The sequence below is a fragment of the Cryptotermes secundus genome, unplaced genomic scaffold, assembly GCF_002891405.2.
Source record: "Cryptotermes secundus unplaced genomic scaffold, Csec_1.0 scaffold1695, whole genome shotgun sequence".
In the NCBI taxonomy this organism is placed as follows: Eukaryota; Metazoa; Arthropoda; class Insecta; order Blattodea; family Kalotermitidae; genus Cryptotermes; species Cryptotermes secundus.
Window position 1 is genome coordinate 206531 of NW_019725862.1, and position 12782 is coordinate 219312.

The following is a 12782-nucleotide window of genomic DNA, read 5'->3' on the forward strand; positions in this document are numbered from 1 at the left end:
AAATATGAGTTAAAATTATGATCTTCCATGGATTCATGCCAATGAACTTCAAGTACTGCCTATCAAAATAATAATGCCAGTGGGAAGGTAAAGTGGGGAAGGGCATACAGCTTACTATATTCCCACAGAGCAAAGAAGCAGGGAACTGTACCCACTGACACCTACATTGTGTAAATTGTAGCATGTAGACCTGTTGCTGAGCAAAGACCGTGAGATAAGCAAATATGCAAGAGCCAGTGCTGAATAACTGTTTGGCAAACAAGCATGTTCCCACGGCAAAGACAGAACTATGACAATAAGGAACAGTGTTTACTGTGTGGCCCATGCCAAGATGTTATAAGTGAGAGGATGGGAGCTGCAGTCAGTCAGTCAGTCAGTCATTCAGTGAAGAGCAGATTAGGGGGTTGGTGTGAAATGGCCGCCAGCCTGGGAGTTGAAGCAATGAGTCAGTTGTATTAGACAGCAGGCAGCAACGTGAGAAGAAAAGCTAAAGAATCTCCATTATTAAGATCTGTTACCAGAAAATGACTAGTAAAAGCGGAATGAGAAGACTTAGATTGTACTCTAGTGATTTCTGAAGTGTGGAGATTAGCAATAGTGTTATAGTTACTTGGAGTTATGAGTCATGTGTATAAGTGTGCAATTAATCAAATTACCGATTCAAACCCCATCTACAGTCACACTCATGTGCATGGCAATATGTTCACTGCAATGCAATTTAGTTCTCTCAATTTTTCTTACCTGAAGTGGGTCTTCTAGTACTCCTGAGCAAATTGGACATACCAGTTCTTCATCAACTTCACCTTGAAATCGATTCACTTCAAATCCCATTATGTACAGTCCTGAAATTATTGCATTTAATAACTGGGGTTATTTACTAGCAGCATATTTCACAGCTCTCATGTTCTGTTTCAGGTTTAAGGTTTCTTTGAGTTTAATATGCACATGTTTCTCTTGTACACCTGCAATAGTATAGTAACGGCATTATGTGAAGATTTCTATTTGTCGTTATCTCCTTTAAAGTCTCTATAAGGAAGTTTTTTTTAAAGCAACAATCCCAGAAACTTGAAGAACTGAAATAAAAACACCAAGAAAATTCTGAATGAGGTAAGGCAACCTACTGGACCACAAGTGATAGGTGACCTTTGAAATTTTCAACTTTGAGGCTGACTGGATCCAGAGCAGCGTTTTCCAAGTGTTTGTTTTTCCCCCTTCCTCTGAAAAAAATCAAAATGTTGTGTAATTGGCTTCCTACAATGTTCAGAGCCCATATTAAGCTGCAGGTACCCCTGTATGTCATCTCATTCACCCTCATTAATGTGGGCAAAATGGAAATCCCACCGTTTGCTCTCATGTAGAAGTGTACATTCATACCGTCAACTGTGTCAAGGAAAGTCAAAGACCGTATGTGGAGGCATAACTTTATGCTATAACATAAAGATTAATTGCTCAAATTTGACACATCATAATCAGTAATTCCAATTATTATACATTCTTTATCAGAAAGAAATCTCTATAGGTAATGCTAGAGTCACATCTATTCTCTAAGTGACAGTGCTATTTACTGGAAACAGTTTCCTTTTTCTCTTCTGGATTTGACGTTATTATTAAAGTTACCAAAAAAAATCTGGAAAATTAATGGAGTGTTTAGTGTGATCCACTAATCTCCACTTTTAAAGAATATATTTTTAAATTACCCACCTAGAACCTAACACTCCTCACTTAAACTTCAATATAATGTCAGCAGCAACCACTTTCAAATGGGCACCTTTTCTCCAGACATACAGTAACTCGGCAGCTTCTTAAATTTAAACTAAATTTTGAGGTGTACAATATTGAAATGAATTTGTGTTTCCTTGCTGTAGGCAGGGGAGTGGGCTGATCGCCAGGAATTCCACCATGAAACTATTTCCTCTAAATAAGCATGATGGTTCCAGTATGTCAGATTCATTTTTACTGAAGGTTATGTCATGTGATGTGGTTTTTACATAAATTTACACTAGTAACACTGAATTTCAACTGTGACTAAGAATTAAATTAAGAAACAGCTAAAAACCTCATTTTCTTTTTACTGTAGTATGATTTATTGTGCAGTGATAACTATGAGATTTTAATGCATTCTTTATATTGTCCACATTAATGGTTCTCAACTATTTAGTTTGTCTAAAAATGTCAATTTATATAATTTAAAGATGTATGTCTTTAAGCTGGGAATTATACTATTATGATAGACATAACAAGTCCCACTGTCAGACACAGTTTGCTTGTCACCGTTTCCTCTATATCAGGTAACACAACCAATAGTTTGGACATAGGCTGTACCATGTCCTAGACACCATGTGATGTCTGCTTTTTTACAACAACATACGACATTGAACTACCATACATTTAATAATGAAGTGGTATATACTGTTGTGTTTAACGAAAATGACTAAGCTACAGGGATTATGCATGCTCTACAAGTCTGGGTCTGAAGTGTTAAAATCTAAGAGGCATTTTAATCACATTGAATATTCGCAATTGCGTACAAGAACATATTAAATGATTTTATTTTCAGGCTTATTTGTTTTTCATGCATTCATCTACCCATTTCTGAGCAGAACACAAAAAATTCTGTAACCACACTGCTCATTGTACCAAACCTTTACATGTGGCAGTGAAGAATCAATGCTCGAATAATAGTAATTTTTCCAGCTATCATAAAACAAACCTAATACTGCCTACAATTTTCAGATCAGCATCAAGTAAGCTGCACATCACTGTTTAAGAAACAATGGCCTACACACTGGCACTGAAGCTAGTCAACACTTAATTTACAAAAAAGTATGTATTCCTATACTGAGGCTGTGGAAAGAAGTTCCATAGATTGACCCTTCCATATCTCTCTCTCAAACTGGTATAGTTACCCCTCCAGCAACGCTGATAGTGATAGTCAGAATGATTACTTTCATCAATGACCAAAGATTTTGGCTGGAAGACACAGGTTACAAGGGGTTGGAGGGGAATAAAAAGTGGACAGAAGGGGAAACAACTTGATCACTGTAATCTCCACTATCCATGGGACTTACCTCCATGGCCTCTGTATAGCACGTTTCAGTTCCTATATATTTAGGCATGCCACATATGAGCATCACATAAAGTCAGATATCACAAACTGCTGAAGCAATCTAAAAGATAATTTTGCCTAACAATACATCGCTAGTTGAGTTTATTCTGTTGGAAATGATGAGTAAATATATCACTGAACTGTATAATGGCTAATTTATAATTCTGACTAGTACCCTGTACTGATGAGGCCATTTTACATAAAACAAGCATAAGTTCTTTTTAGACTGCTGACATTTATTTAATGCTCAGTTTCTCAACTGCCTAACCCCATTAAATCTGTAACTTCAGAAAATAACATACAAGATTCCTAACACTTCTTATGGAATTTAAACAGAGAAAATAATCTTCTTTGAAACACACTTCAAACAAATGGGGATTTACAGGGCATCCCGTCTAATAATTTCAAATTGTCTGAACCTAAACTTAGTTGGCCTTCTGTCAAGGTGAAGTGGGTCACACATAAAGTAAACGATACCTGTTACAAGACTGTCATGTGATAATAAGTGCACCTTTTATTTTTGTGAATCACTGAAAATACATTCTTTTGACAGGCCAGCTGTGAAATTCACTGCTTATTTAGTTTGTGGTTCATTTAATGTCAGTGTCATTATCTCTGAATTATTATAACACCAAATAGTGGGGCAATTAATGATTCAAAGGATATGGAAGGAACAAATTATAGTCCAATTTAGGTACTATCATGGCACTAGGACAGAATTCGGAAAACCACAAAAACTTCTGTCAGGATAGTCAGTACCCCAGCCAAGATTCATCCAAGGCACTTCATGAATACAAGCTTTACTACATAATACTTGTTCTGCAGAATTCTTTGTGTGTGCAACTATGATAAAGTATGTTACTGAAAGTGTATTTTCTTTTGACAAAAGCAATTATAAATGTCACGCTTCAGAGTTGTGTAAAAAGTGTCATGAAACTGGGTTTACTGTCAGTACGAGAATGTGGTGACACCAAACTCTCTTAAGAAATCAAAACAAGATATGAACTGAATATAGTTAAGCCACTTAACAGATCATTCTAAGACATTGGCATATGTAAAGTATCCATTCACACGGCCACAGAAATTCTGAAATTTTAACTGTATAGTACATTGGTAGTGTATAAAATTTTCAACCTGAAATTTGAGTTTTGAGGCTAAACTATTGGAATTACAAAATTATGAGACTCTAAACAATCCAGACTCAGTTCTGAATATTATTTTACAATTCCTAACAAATACTATTGGTGTGAAAATGTCAATGGTATAGCCTTATGTTCTAAATCATGTGACTATACAGAATACAAGTGAAGGAAGTATAAAAGGTACAGGTAAAGGTAAAGTAGTCCCTGTGCTTAATTAAGCACTACACCACGAAGGCGTGTGAGAGAGTAGATATATAAAATCATATTTTCTTGACCTTAGCACTAGTTGGAAGTGAGTGGTCTTGATTTAGAGAAGAGAAAATTCTTCACCCTACCGGGACTCGAAATCCAAATCTTCAGTCATCCAGCCCGTAGTCAGTCACTATATCGACTATGCTAACCTGAATCCCACTGAATGAAATATGCAACCAAAATTTTATTTATGAGAAATTAAAAATTGTGAATGAAGGAACTAGAAGCCACATTTTTTTAATTTCTCATAAATAAATATTTTCGATCAAATATACTCATATGCACGCTATATATTAAAACTGGAACTTTTCGGAGACTGCACAATTTGTTTGCAGGTTATTGAACAAATTGCTTTATATATTTCCAGATATTTTGACATTTATACTTCCAACACTACACTGTAAGCCTAATTCCATAGTTATATAACAAAAGCGAAGGGATCTATTAACCAGTTACCTGTAAAAGAACCAGCAACTTTCGTAGGTCGGAACTTAATTCGGTACTGTAATAAATTATTCTCTTGTCCCACAGTCACATTTCGTCACAGATATTTGCAAATCGAAAAGAGCCTTAAGGTGTGATTACTCTGCTTAAAATTATCTATAATGGGAAAACTGCAAACTTGAACTTCTTTTAGCTGCAAAATTAGCGCATTAACGACCTACGTGATGGCCAGTACAGGCGTATTCAATTCCAGACGTAAACTATTATAATAAATATACTGCTTCGACTACCGGATCCTAGAAATCACAAAACACTGGAAAAAATACGGCATTTATACATTTTTTCTGTTACAATTAAATTATTTCACTCTCCATTGTTTGCCACCTACTGATTCTCTCCTGTATTTACAGACCGATTTTTCGCTAAATTAACAGCTTTCTGTGGTGTGAAATACTCTTACTTACTTTGGCACTGTCACTACCGTCACTACCTTTGGTGGCATTGAGTTACTATTCTGTTCTGTGGACACTACACGGTCACCATACGAATCCACGATCTCCACGATCGCTACTATCAACTCATCATACTTTCCCCAAACACTATCACGGATAACTTTATCAATCCTTTAACATATTTAATACAACTATGTTCTTTTTACGTGAACAGTATGGAAATCTGTCACATTCAGAAATTATACGATACTACCTACCTTGTCACTGAACTGTTCCATCTTCTTTACAGATTAAATTACATCCACGGATCACTTCTAAAAACACGGTCCTGAAACCTGTTAACCAACGAATAAATTACATCCACAGATCACTTCGAACGATAATTGGGTTCAATAAGTAAGTGAAAAACTAGACCACGGATTAAAAACCAAATATAGCACGTACAATCTACGTACAGATCTAATAATTCGTCGCCGATATGGAATGCAGTGATTCATAATATGCATTATCTATCTATCTATCTTACGCCATATGACGGTCATCACCGTGGTACGAAATGTATTTGCGATATTGTTTCATGAGTGCAAGGGTCGGTAGTAATTGCCCAGGTTAATTGTTTATTATCGTAGTACGTAATAAGCGTAATAAAATTCCAATGAATTCGGATTTTTCCCGCCTCTTCAGTTTATCTATTCAGTTTTATAAATGAAGTGTTTCGAGTTCTTAGCATTAACATGCATGAGTGTGGAATATCTTGGGATCTTTAAGCATTTCGATGTGGTAATTATGAAATACTGTTATCAAAACAAAATGTTAATGGAGAGTCCTATCTTGTGTGATGCAAATCCGTGTAGCCCACTGAAAGTCAACCGACGTTTCGGAGGAACATGTTGCACCTTCAGTGCCGAAGAATAAGCTAAGCAGGAAACCAGCTCGAAAGTGTGTGGCAAGCAGCGCTTGGCTTGTTATTCGTCCCGGAAGGTAGAGGCGACGGGTTCCGCCAGAACGTCAGTTGGTCTTCAACACACTACACGGCATGCCTATTATTATGCGGTGAGTATAATGTGGTTTAATATATTTAAATTTTGTGCTTCATATCAGAAACCCATTTCACTACAAGAACAATGTTCAAAATCCAATCATACAAGATCTACCATATCCCCCACCCCGACGATACAGATCAAAAATCGCAATCTACGTAAAGCCCCAGGATATGATCTTATTACAAGCGCCATACTGAAACAACTTCCAAAGAAAGGACTAGTATTATTAACAACCATTTACAATAGTATGCTTAGACTAGCATATTTTCCGCTAATATGGAAATTCGCCCAGATCATAATGGTGCCTAAACCCGGCAAACCTATCAACGAAGTCAGTTCTCATCGACCAATCAGCCTACTGCCAACACCATCAAAATTATTCGAAAAACTACTCCTCTCCAGAATAAGCATCAACATACATCTACCAGCCATCATTCCTGACTTCCAGTTTGGATTCAGGAAACACCACTCGACAGTACAGCAAACAAACCGAATAGTAAATAAAATCGCAGCAAGTCTCGAGGAAAAATCCTTCTGCACAGCGGCATTTCTTGACCTAACCCAAGCATTTGATAAAGTATGGCACTCCGGTCTACTATATAAAATCAAAAAGTTTTTTCCTACCCCATATTTCCTATTATTAAAATCTTACATTACAGAAAGACACTTTCAAGTCAAATACAATACAACATACTCAAACAATTACTCAGTGAATGCCGGCGTACCACAGGGAAGTGTGCTGGGACCATTACTCTATCTAATTTACACCTCAGACCTGCCCACCACAGAAAAAACAATCATAGCAACTTTTGCCGACGACACGGCCATACTATCAACAAGCAGACATCCTCAACTAGCATCACAATACTTACAAAACCACTTAGATCTCTTTGAACAATGGGCCACCACATGGAAAATCACAATCAATCAGGCAAAATCTGTTCAGACAACATTCACCACCAGGAAAACAACATGCCCACAAGTCTCCATCCAGAACACACCAATTCCTGTGCAATCCGAGGTAAAATACTTGGGACTTCACTTGGACCAAAAATTAACATGGCAAAAACATATTAAAACCAAACGTCAACAAATGAACATGAAACTCCGTGAAATGTCATGGCTCATGAACCGTAAATCAAAATTATCCTTAAAGAACAAACTGATACTGTACAAATGCATAATTAAACCTATATGGACATACGGAGTTCAACTGTGGGGTTGTGCAAAGCCATCAAATACAAAAATCATCCAAAGGCTACAGTCCAGAGTTCTACGAACAATCACCAACGCACCCTGGTACGTCTCCAATCGGACGCTCCACAACGACCTGCAAGTCCCATATGTAACAGACGAGATACGAAGATTAGCTCTACTCTACAAACAACGACTACAAGGACATGACAACAGATTAATTGAAGAAATAAGAAACCCTCCCAACGTTGCACGGAGACTGAAGAGACAGTGCCCATCCGACCTTCCGAACAGACAAAATTAGGTTAAGCAATAAATTATAGCATCAATTTTGTTTAAGAGCATCGACGCTGGTTGATTCTCTACTCACGTGTCTACTTCTAACCAATTTACTTATTGCTCCTTACTGTAGTGAGTAGATTGTAAATTCGCAGAGAAATAAAAAAAAAAATCGTCATCATGAATTTTGCTGCGTTATGTTACCAAAGCCTGTTGTTAGGATTCAGAGATGGCGTTGGTACCCTGAGTGTTGCTTTGGTTTTCCTACATCTCATTGTCCCCTTGGTCCCCCCCAGTCAGCAATGGAATTCCAGCTGTGAAAGGTGATTTATAATTTTCAATGTTTCTTAAATGTCAGTATGGTATGATGGTTACATAATGCACAGAAGAATAGGTGTGCCTTTTTGCTTTATCTTAGGGCCAGTCCTCACCATTCAAATCAAATGAGACCAGTCCAGCGAGTCCAGCAGCCATCATGCTGTCAGATCACATGTGTCCTGCCAGTGAATTTCTTCAAACCATGCTGAGATTTAGATGAAGATAGAGAGGTGCTGTGCAGAATTTCATTCAAGTTGTTGGTTTGAATGGACTAGGAGCTGACTGAAATGAGCTAGGAGCCACTGAAAAAGGTCTTGGAGGTGAGGAAGTCAATTCAAGTTGTAATATGTAACTTGTAAATCTCATCTTACTGTAACGTATATAATGAGATTGAACTAGTTAAGTCACTACTGTAAATTAATTAATAAGTTGTAACAAGACTGAAAGTGAAACTAGGAAATAGTAACAAGGTTAACCTGTAAAGAAAGTGATGCCACATATATAGGTAACTTTCTCAAACCTAACGTAGTACCGTATTTTAGTTATGTTGTATTCACTTTCGGTGAAATCTAATAAGACAAGCTGTTTCTCTCAAATTGGAAACAGGAAATCAATAACCTTACAACCTTTTAAGGCTAAAGAACTTGACAGTCAAAATATAACACGTGCAGCTTATGTACTGTTACTCCACATGTCTGTACTTTGGTTCTAATCTGGGGCGTATAAAAAAACTTTCACTATTATGAGCATCTGCCTCGTGTCATCCCGTTTGCGTCAGAATCTGTCATGTGCCGAGACTTTTGGCCGAGCCAACGCCCAGATTGTTCCTATAAGTATAGATGATTATGATTGGACGGGATCAGACACACTGATCATGTCGCAGAATGAATCTCTGTTCGTTGACGGTTAGGAGTTGTTATCTGGGTCGTGGACCCTCATCTTTATTTTCTGTACCAACTGTGTGTATAAGGAATCCAGTAAACTTTGTCATTTTTCAGCATTCAAGGAGACTTAGATCTTTTTGCTAAACCAGGTCAACGCATCCTCTATTTTCGGCAATGTAAGCTTCATCAGGTGGCATCACTTCTGCTGGTCCGAACTCATCGCCTGGTGGTAGCAGTACTAGATATACATTACAAAGTGACATGGAGCTTCAATTCAATTCAGTTTATTTTTTGTTCATCAAATCTACATTTGGCAATGGCGCCACCAGATATAGAACACGTCCAAGCCCTAGTTACAATAAAATAAATCCAGAGGACAACGTCATTAAGATATTACAACATCCACAACCATTGTTGCAATAACTGATGATACAATGCTATAACTAAACACAGCATGCATATAATACTCGAACTGCAACTTATTATCATAACAAAATACATATCAACATTGTCAATAACAGAGCAAAATCATATCCAAAGAGTTATGGGCATCTTACAATAAAAATTTAAAAAATGACTAGTGTAGTTTTATTTATCAGTAATTAGCACAAACATCCCTTATTTTCCATTCATAACACTCACCTAAAAATAAAAAGAGCCCACCTACAATTAAATAATTAAATACAACATGCATGTAACTGGCACTTCAACTTATTATCACAATAAAATACATATTGACATTGTCTATTACAGAGTAAAATCATAACTGAAGAAGTATAGGTATCCTACAGTAGAAGTTTTAAAAATAACTAGTGTTGATTCACTTGTCTACAATTAACACAATCATCTCTTGTTTCCCATTCATAATACTCATCTAGAGAGTAAAAAGAGCCCACTTGCAAAAATTTTTTAAGGGAATATTTGAATTTATTTAAATCTTGTGTAAAAATTTTTATACTATGTGGTAATTTGTTAAATATTCTAATTCCGGTGTAAGATACTCCCTTTTGAGCCCTGGTTGATTTATAAGTTGGATAATATAGTTCATATCTTTGTCTCATATAAATGTTATGAATATCTGAATTTGCTACATACTTGTCCATGTTTTTAAGTATGAAGACTGATACTGAAAATATATACTGTGAATGAAAAGGAAGAATGTTTAATTTCTTAAATAAAGGCCGACAAGTGTCCCTATTTCCTGCTTTCATTATTACCCTAATTATTCTTTTCTGAATTTTAAATATGTGTGTACTATATGTTGAATTTCCCCAGAATATTATGCCATATGACATTATAGAATGAACGTAGGCATTATACATCATCAACAAGCTCTCTAGGGACAATACTGAGACTAGAACTCTTATAGCATAACAAGCCGAGCTCAATTTGCTAGCTATTTGTTTGATATGTTCCTTCCATGTTAAAGTACTATCAATTGTCAGCCCAAGGAATTTCAAGGTATTCGTATTATTAATTTGGATATCACCATGTTTAATATTTAAGCTTATTAGTGCATTTGGTTTTGTTAAAAACTGGACACAACTCGTTTTAGTTAGATTCAAAATTAGCGAGTTTATAGAGAACCATTTATTGATTGATTCAAGAGTTTCTTTTAGGGCGATGTCAAGTTCGTTAAGATTTGACTTGCAGCACAGTATGCTGGTGTCATCAGCAAATAAAATTGGTTTTGATTCTTTATTTATTGTATTTGGCAAATCATTGATATATATCAAAAAGAGTAATGGCCCCAGAACGGAGCCCTGAGGGTCTCCCTGTTTTACACCTTGCCACTCCGAAATTCCACTAGTAATACTGCTATTTAGTACTGTTCTTATGATGATTAGTGTAGGTAGAATGTCATTTTCATTTTGGTAAAATAAATGTCACCATAAAATTCAAAATTTTCAAGTGATGATAGTTTCTTTATTGAAGTGAGTCCAGTATTTGTCATCATCAGCCTTTTCTGATATTTTGAATAAGTGCTCAAAGACATTTTTATCAGTTTCATCTACCGTCTAAATTCTCTTTCATAACGTTTCTTGAAAGACGTAATATTTATGGGCATATTTTTAAGAAATACCCGACTTTTCGGCCCTTTTTCTTTTTCATTTGAAGTGTTTGTTGATTCATCTGTAGTTTAATCAGTAGTCTGAACAGTATTTTTTAATGCTAGTGGGGTGGGACTAAGTCCCTTGTACTGCGGCCACTTCTGGCCTATTGTACCAGCCCAAGATGATAGGTGAGGGTGATTGTGGAGCAATTTGTGGAATGAAGATTGGCAGGGGAAACCAAAGTACTCGGAGAAAACATGCCCCAGCACCACTTTGTCCACCACAAATCCCACTTGATCAGACCCAGGATCGAACCCAGGCTGCCGAAGTTTGAAGCCAGCGACTAATCGCTTGAGCTGTGGCACAGCCCAGTCTAAACAGTAAGACAACATAGAACATAACTGACATATATTTCCCAAAGTTCTTCTGGACTTTAATGCAGAGCCTAAGAATTGCATCCAGTCAAAATATATCCAGATAAATTTGGTCAAATTTTCTGCTGCTAGATATCGATGGAGTATGCTTGACTCCCTCTTCTGTCATATGTAATTGTTTTGCAGATTTTGACATCTGCGTCTGAAATTAGAACATAGCCATATTTCATATTGAATGATCTGTGATATACTTAATTTCTGTCAGTGAGATTATTTACAGCATATTCTGTCTTTTCAGGTATTTAGCTGTGGGTGAAATGTTTACATTCTTGTGCAGAATACCTAGTATTGCTGAAATAGTTGTAGAAATTGGTGAAGCTGGGGTGGAAGTTAATACAGCCTTTACATATGGCAGAAAAGTGGGTTAAATTTGCTTAATCATTGCATGAAATCTGTCAGATGCTGAAATGTACTGGAAGTGTTGATGGAAAATATCACAGAATAAAATTTCCACCATAGGCTCTACTCAGTTTTACAGTTATAAACATTTTCATACCGTAGTTTTGTTGGCAGTAGATGGTGCAAACTGCAATTTGATTTTGATGGACATAGGAGGGTATGGTAGAGAGTTCTTTTCTGAATCTTCTATGGAAAAGACATTTAATGCAAATAAATCAAATATTCCTGCTCAGTAGGAAATTGTTAGTACAGATATTAACATGGCATTGCATGTAGTTGAGGATGAAGCATTTCCTTTGTAACAAAATTTGATGAGACTGATCACTTGAAAACAGCTTGGTGTTTCTAAATTAATATTCAACTATTGCTTGTCTAGAGCACATTGAATGGTTGAATGTGATTTTCATGTTTTGGTCAGGAAATTCAGATTGTTTGCAGAATCTGTTGAAACTCATTTGAAATTAACTGAGGTTTCAATGAAAGGCACTTTTGTTCTGCATAATTTTATTTGGCAGTTGAAGAATGGTACTGACAGAATTCTGAGAAGGAGTTTGTAGAATAAGATGTAAATATTATTTAGCTTCCAAGTTTTAGGCCCACAGCTAAGTTCAGAGGCCATGTACATTTAGCAGAAATAAACAGACTACTACTGAGCCCCAAATGGTTCATTATAGTGACAATGTTAACACGTGAGACAGCAACTTTTGAAATTTTGTGTTAGTAATGTTCCTTATCATGTGTGTTTACCGCTGCTATTCACACCTTTTTTTTTCCCCTTTCC

The 12782-nt window shown here is 36.4% G+C and overlaps 1 protein-coding gene and 1 long non-coding RNA gene across 4 annotated transcripts in view; one reads left to right on the plus strand and one right to left on the minus strand.

The window, feature by feature from the left end:
• The window catches only part of LOC111863817 (E3 ubiquitin-protein ligase NRDP1), a 31470-nt gene extending 26072 nt beyond the window's left edge, over nt 1-5398 (minus strand). The window contains exons 1-2 of the mRNA XM_023850531.2: nt 4957-5398; nt 742-842 (exon numbers count right to left, since the gene is read on the minus strand). Coding sequence (XP_023706299.1) covers nt 742-831 — 90 coding nt within the window. The 5' untranslated portion in view covers nt 832-842; nt 4957-5398. The remainder of the gene's footprint in view (nt 1-741; nt 843-4956) is intronic.
• A 391-nt stretch (nt 5399-5789) lies between these two features.
• On the plus strand, nt 5790-9691 carry LOC111863831. 3 transcript variants are annotated; one of them, XR_004512956.1, is made up of 3 exons: nt 5790-6176; nt 8331-8550; nt 9229-9691. It is a non-coding gene; the product is annotated as an uncharacterized LOC111863831 (long non-coding RNA). The 3 variants fall into 3 exon arrangements; XR_004512955.1 differs by having other exon boundaries at nt 5790-6449; nt 8331-9691; XR_004512954.1 differs by having other exon boundaries at nt 8331-9691.
• The last annotated feature ends 3091 nt before the right edge of the window (nt 9692-12782 follow it).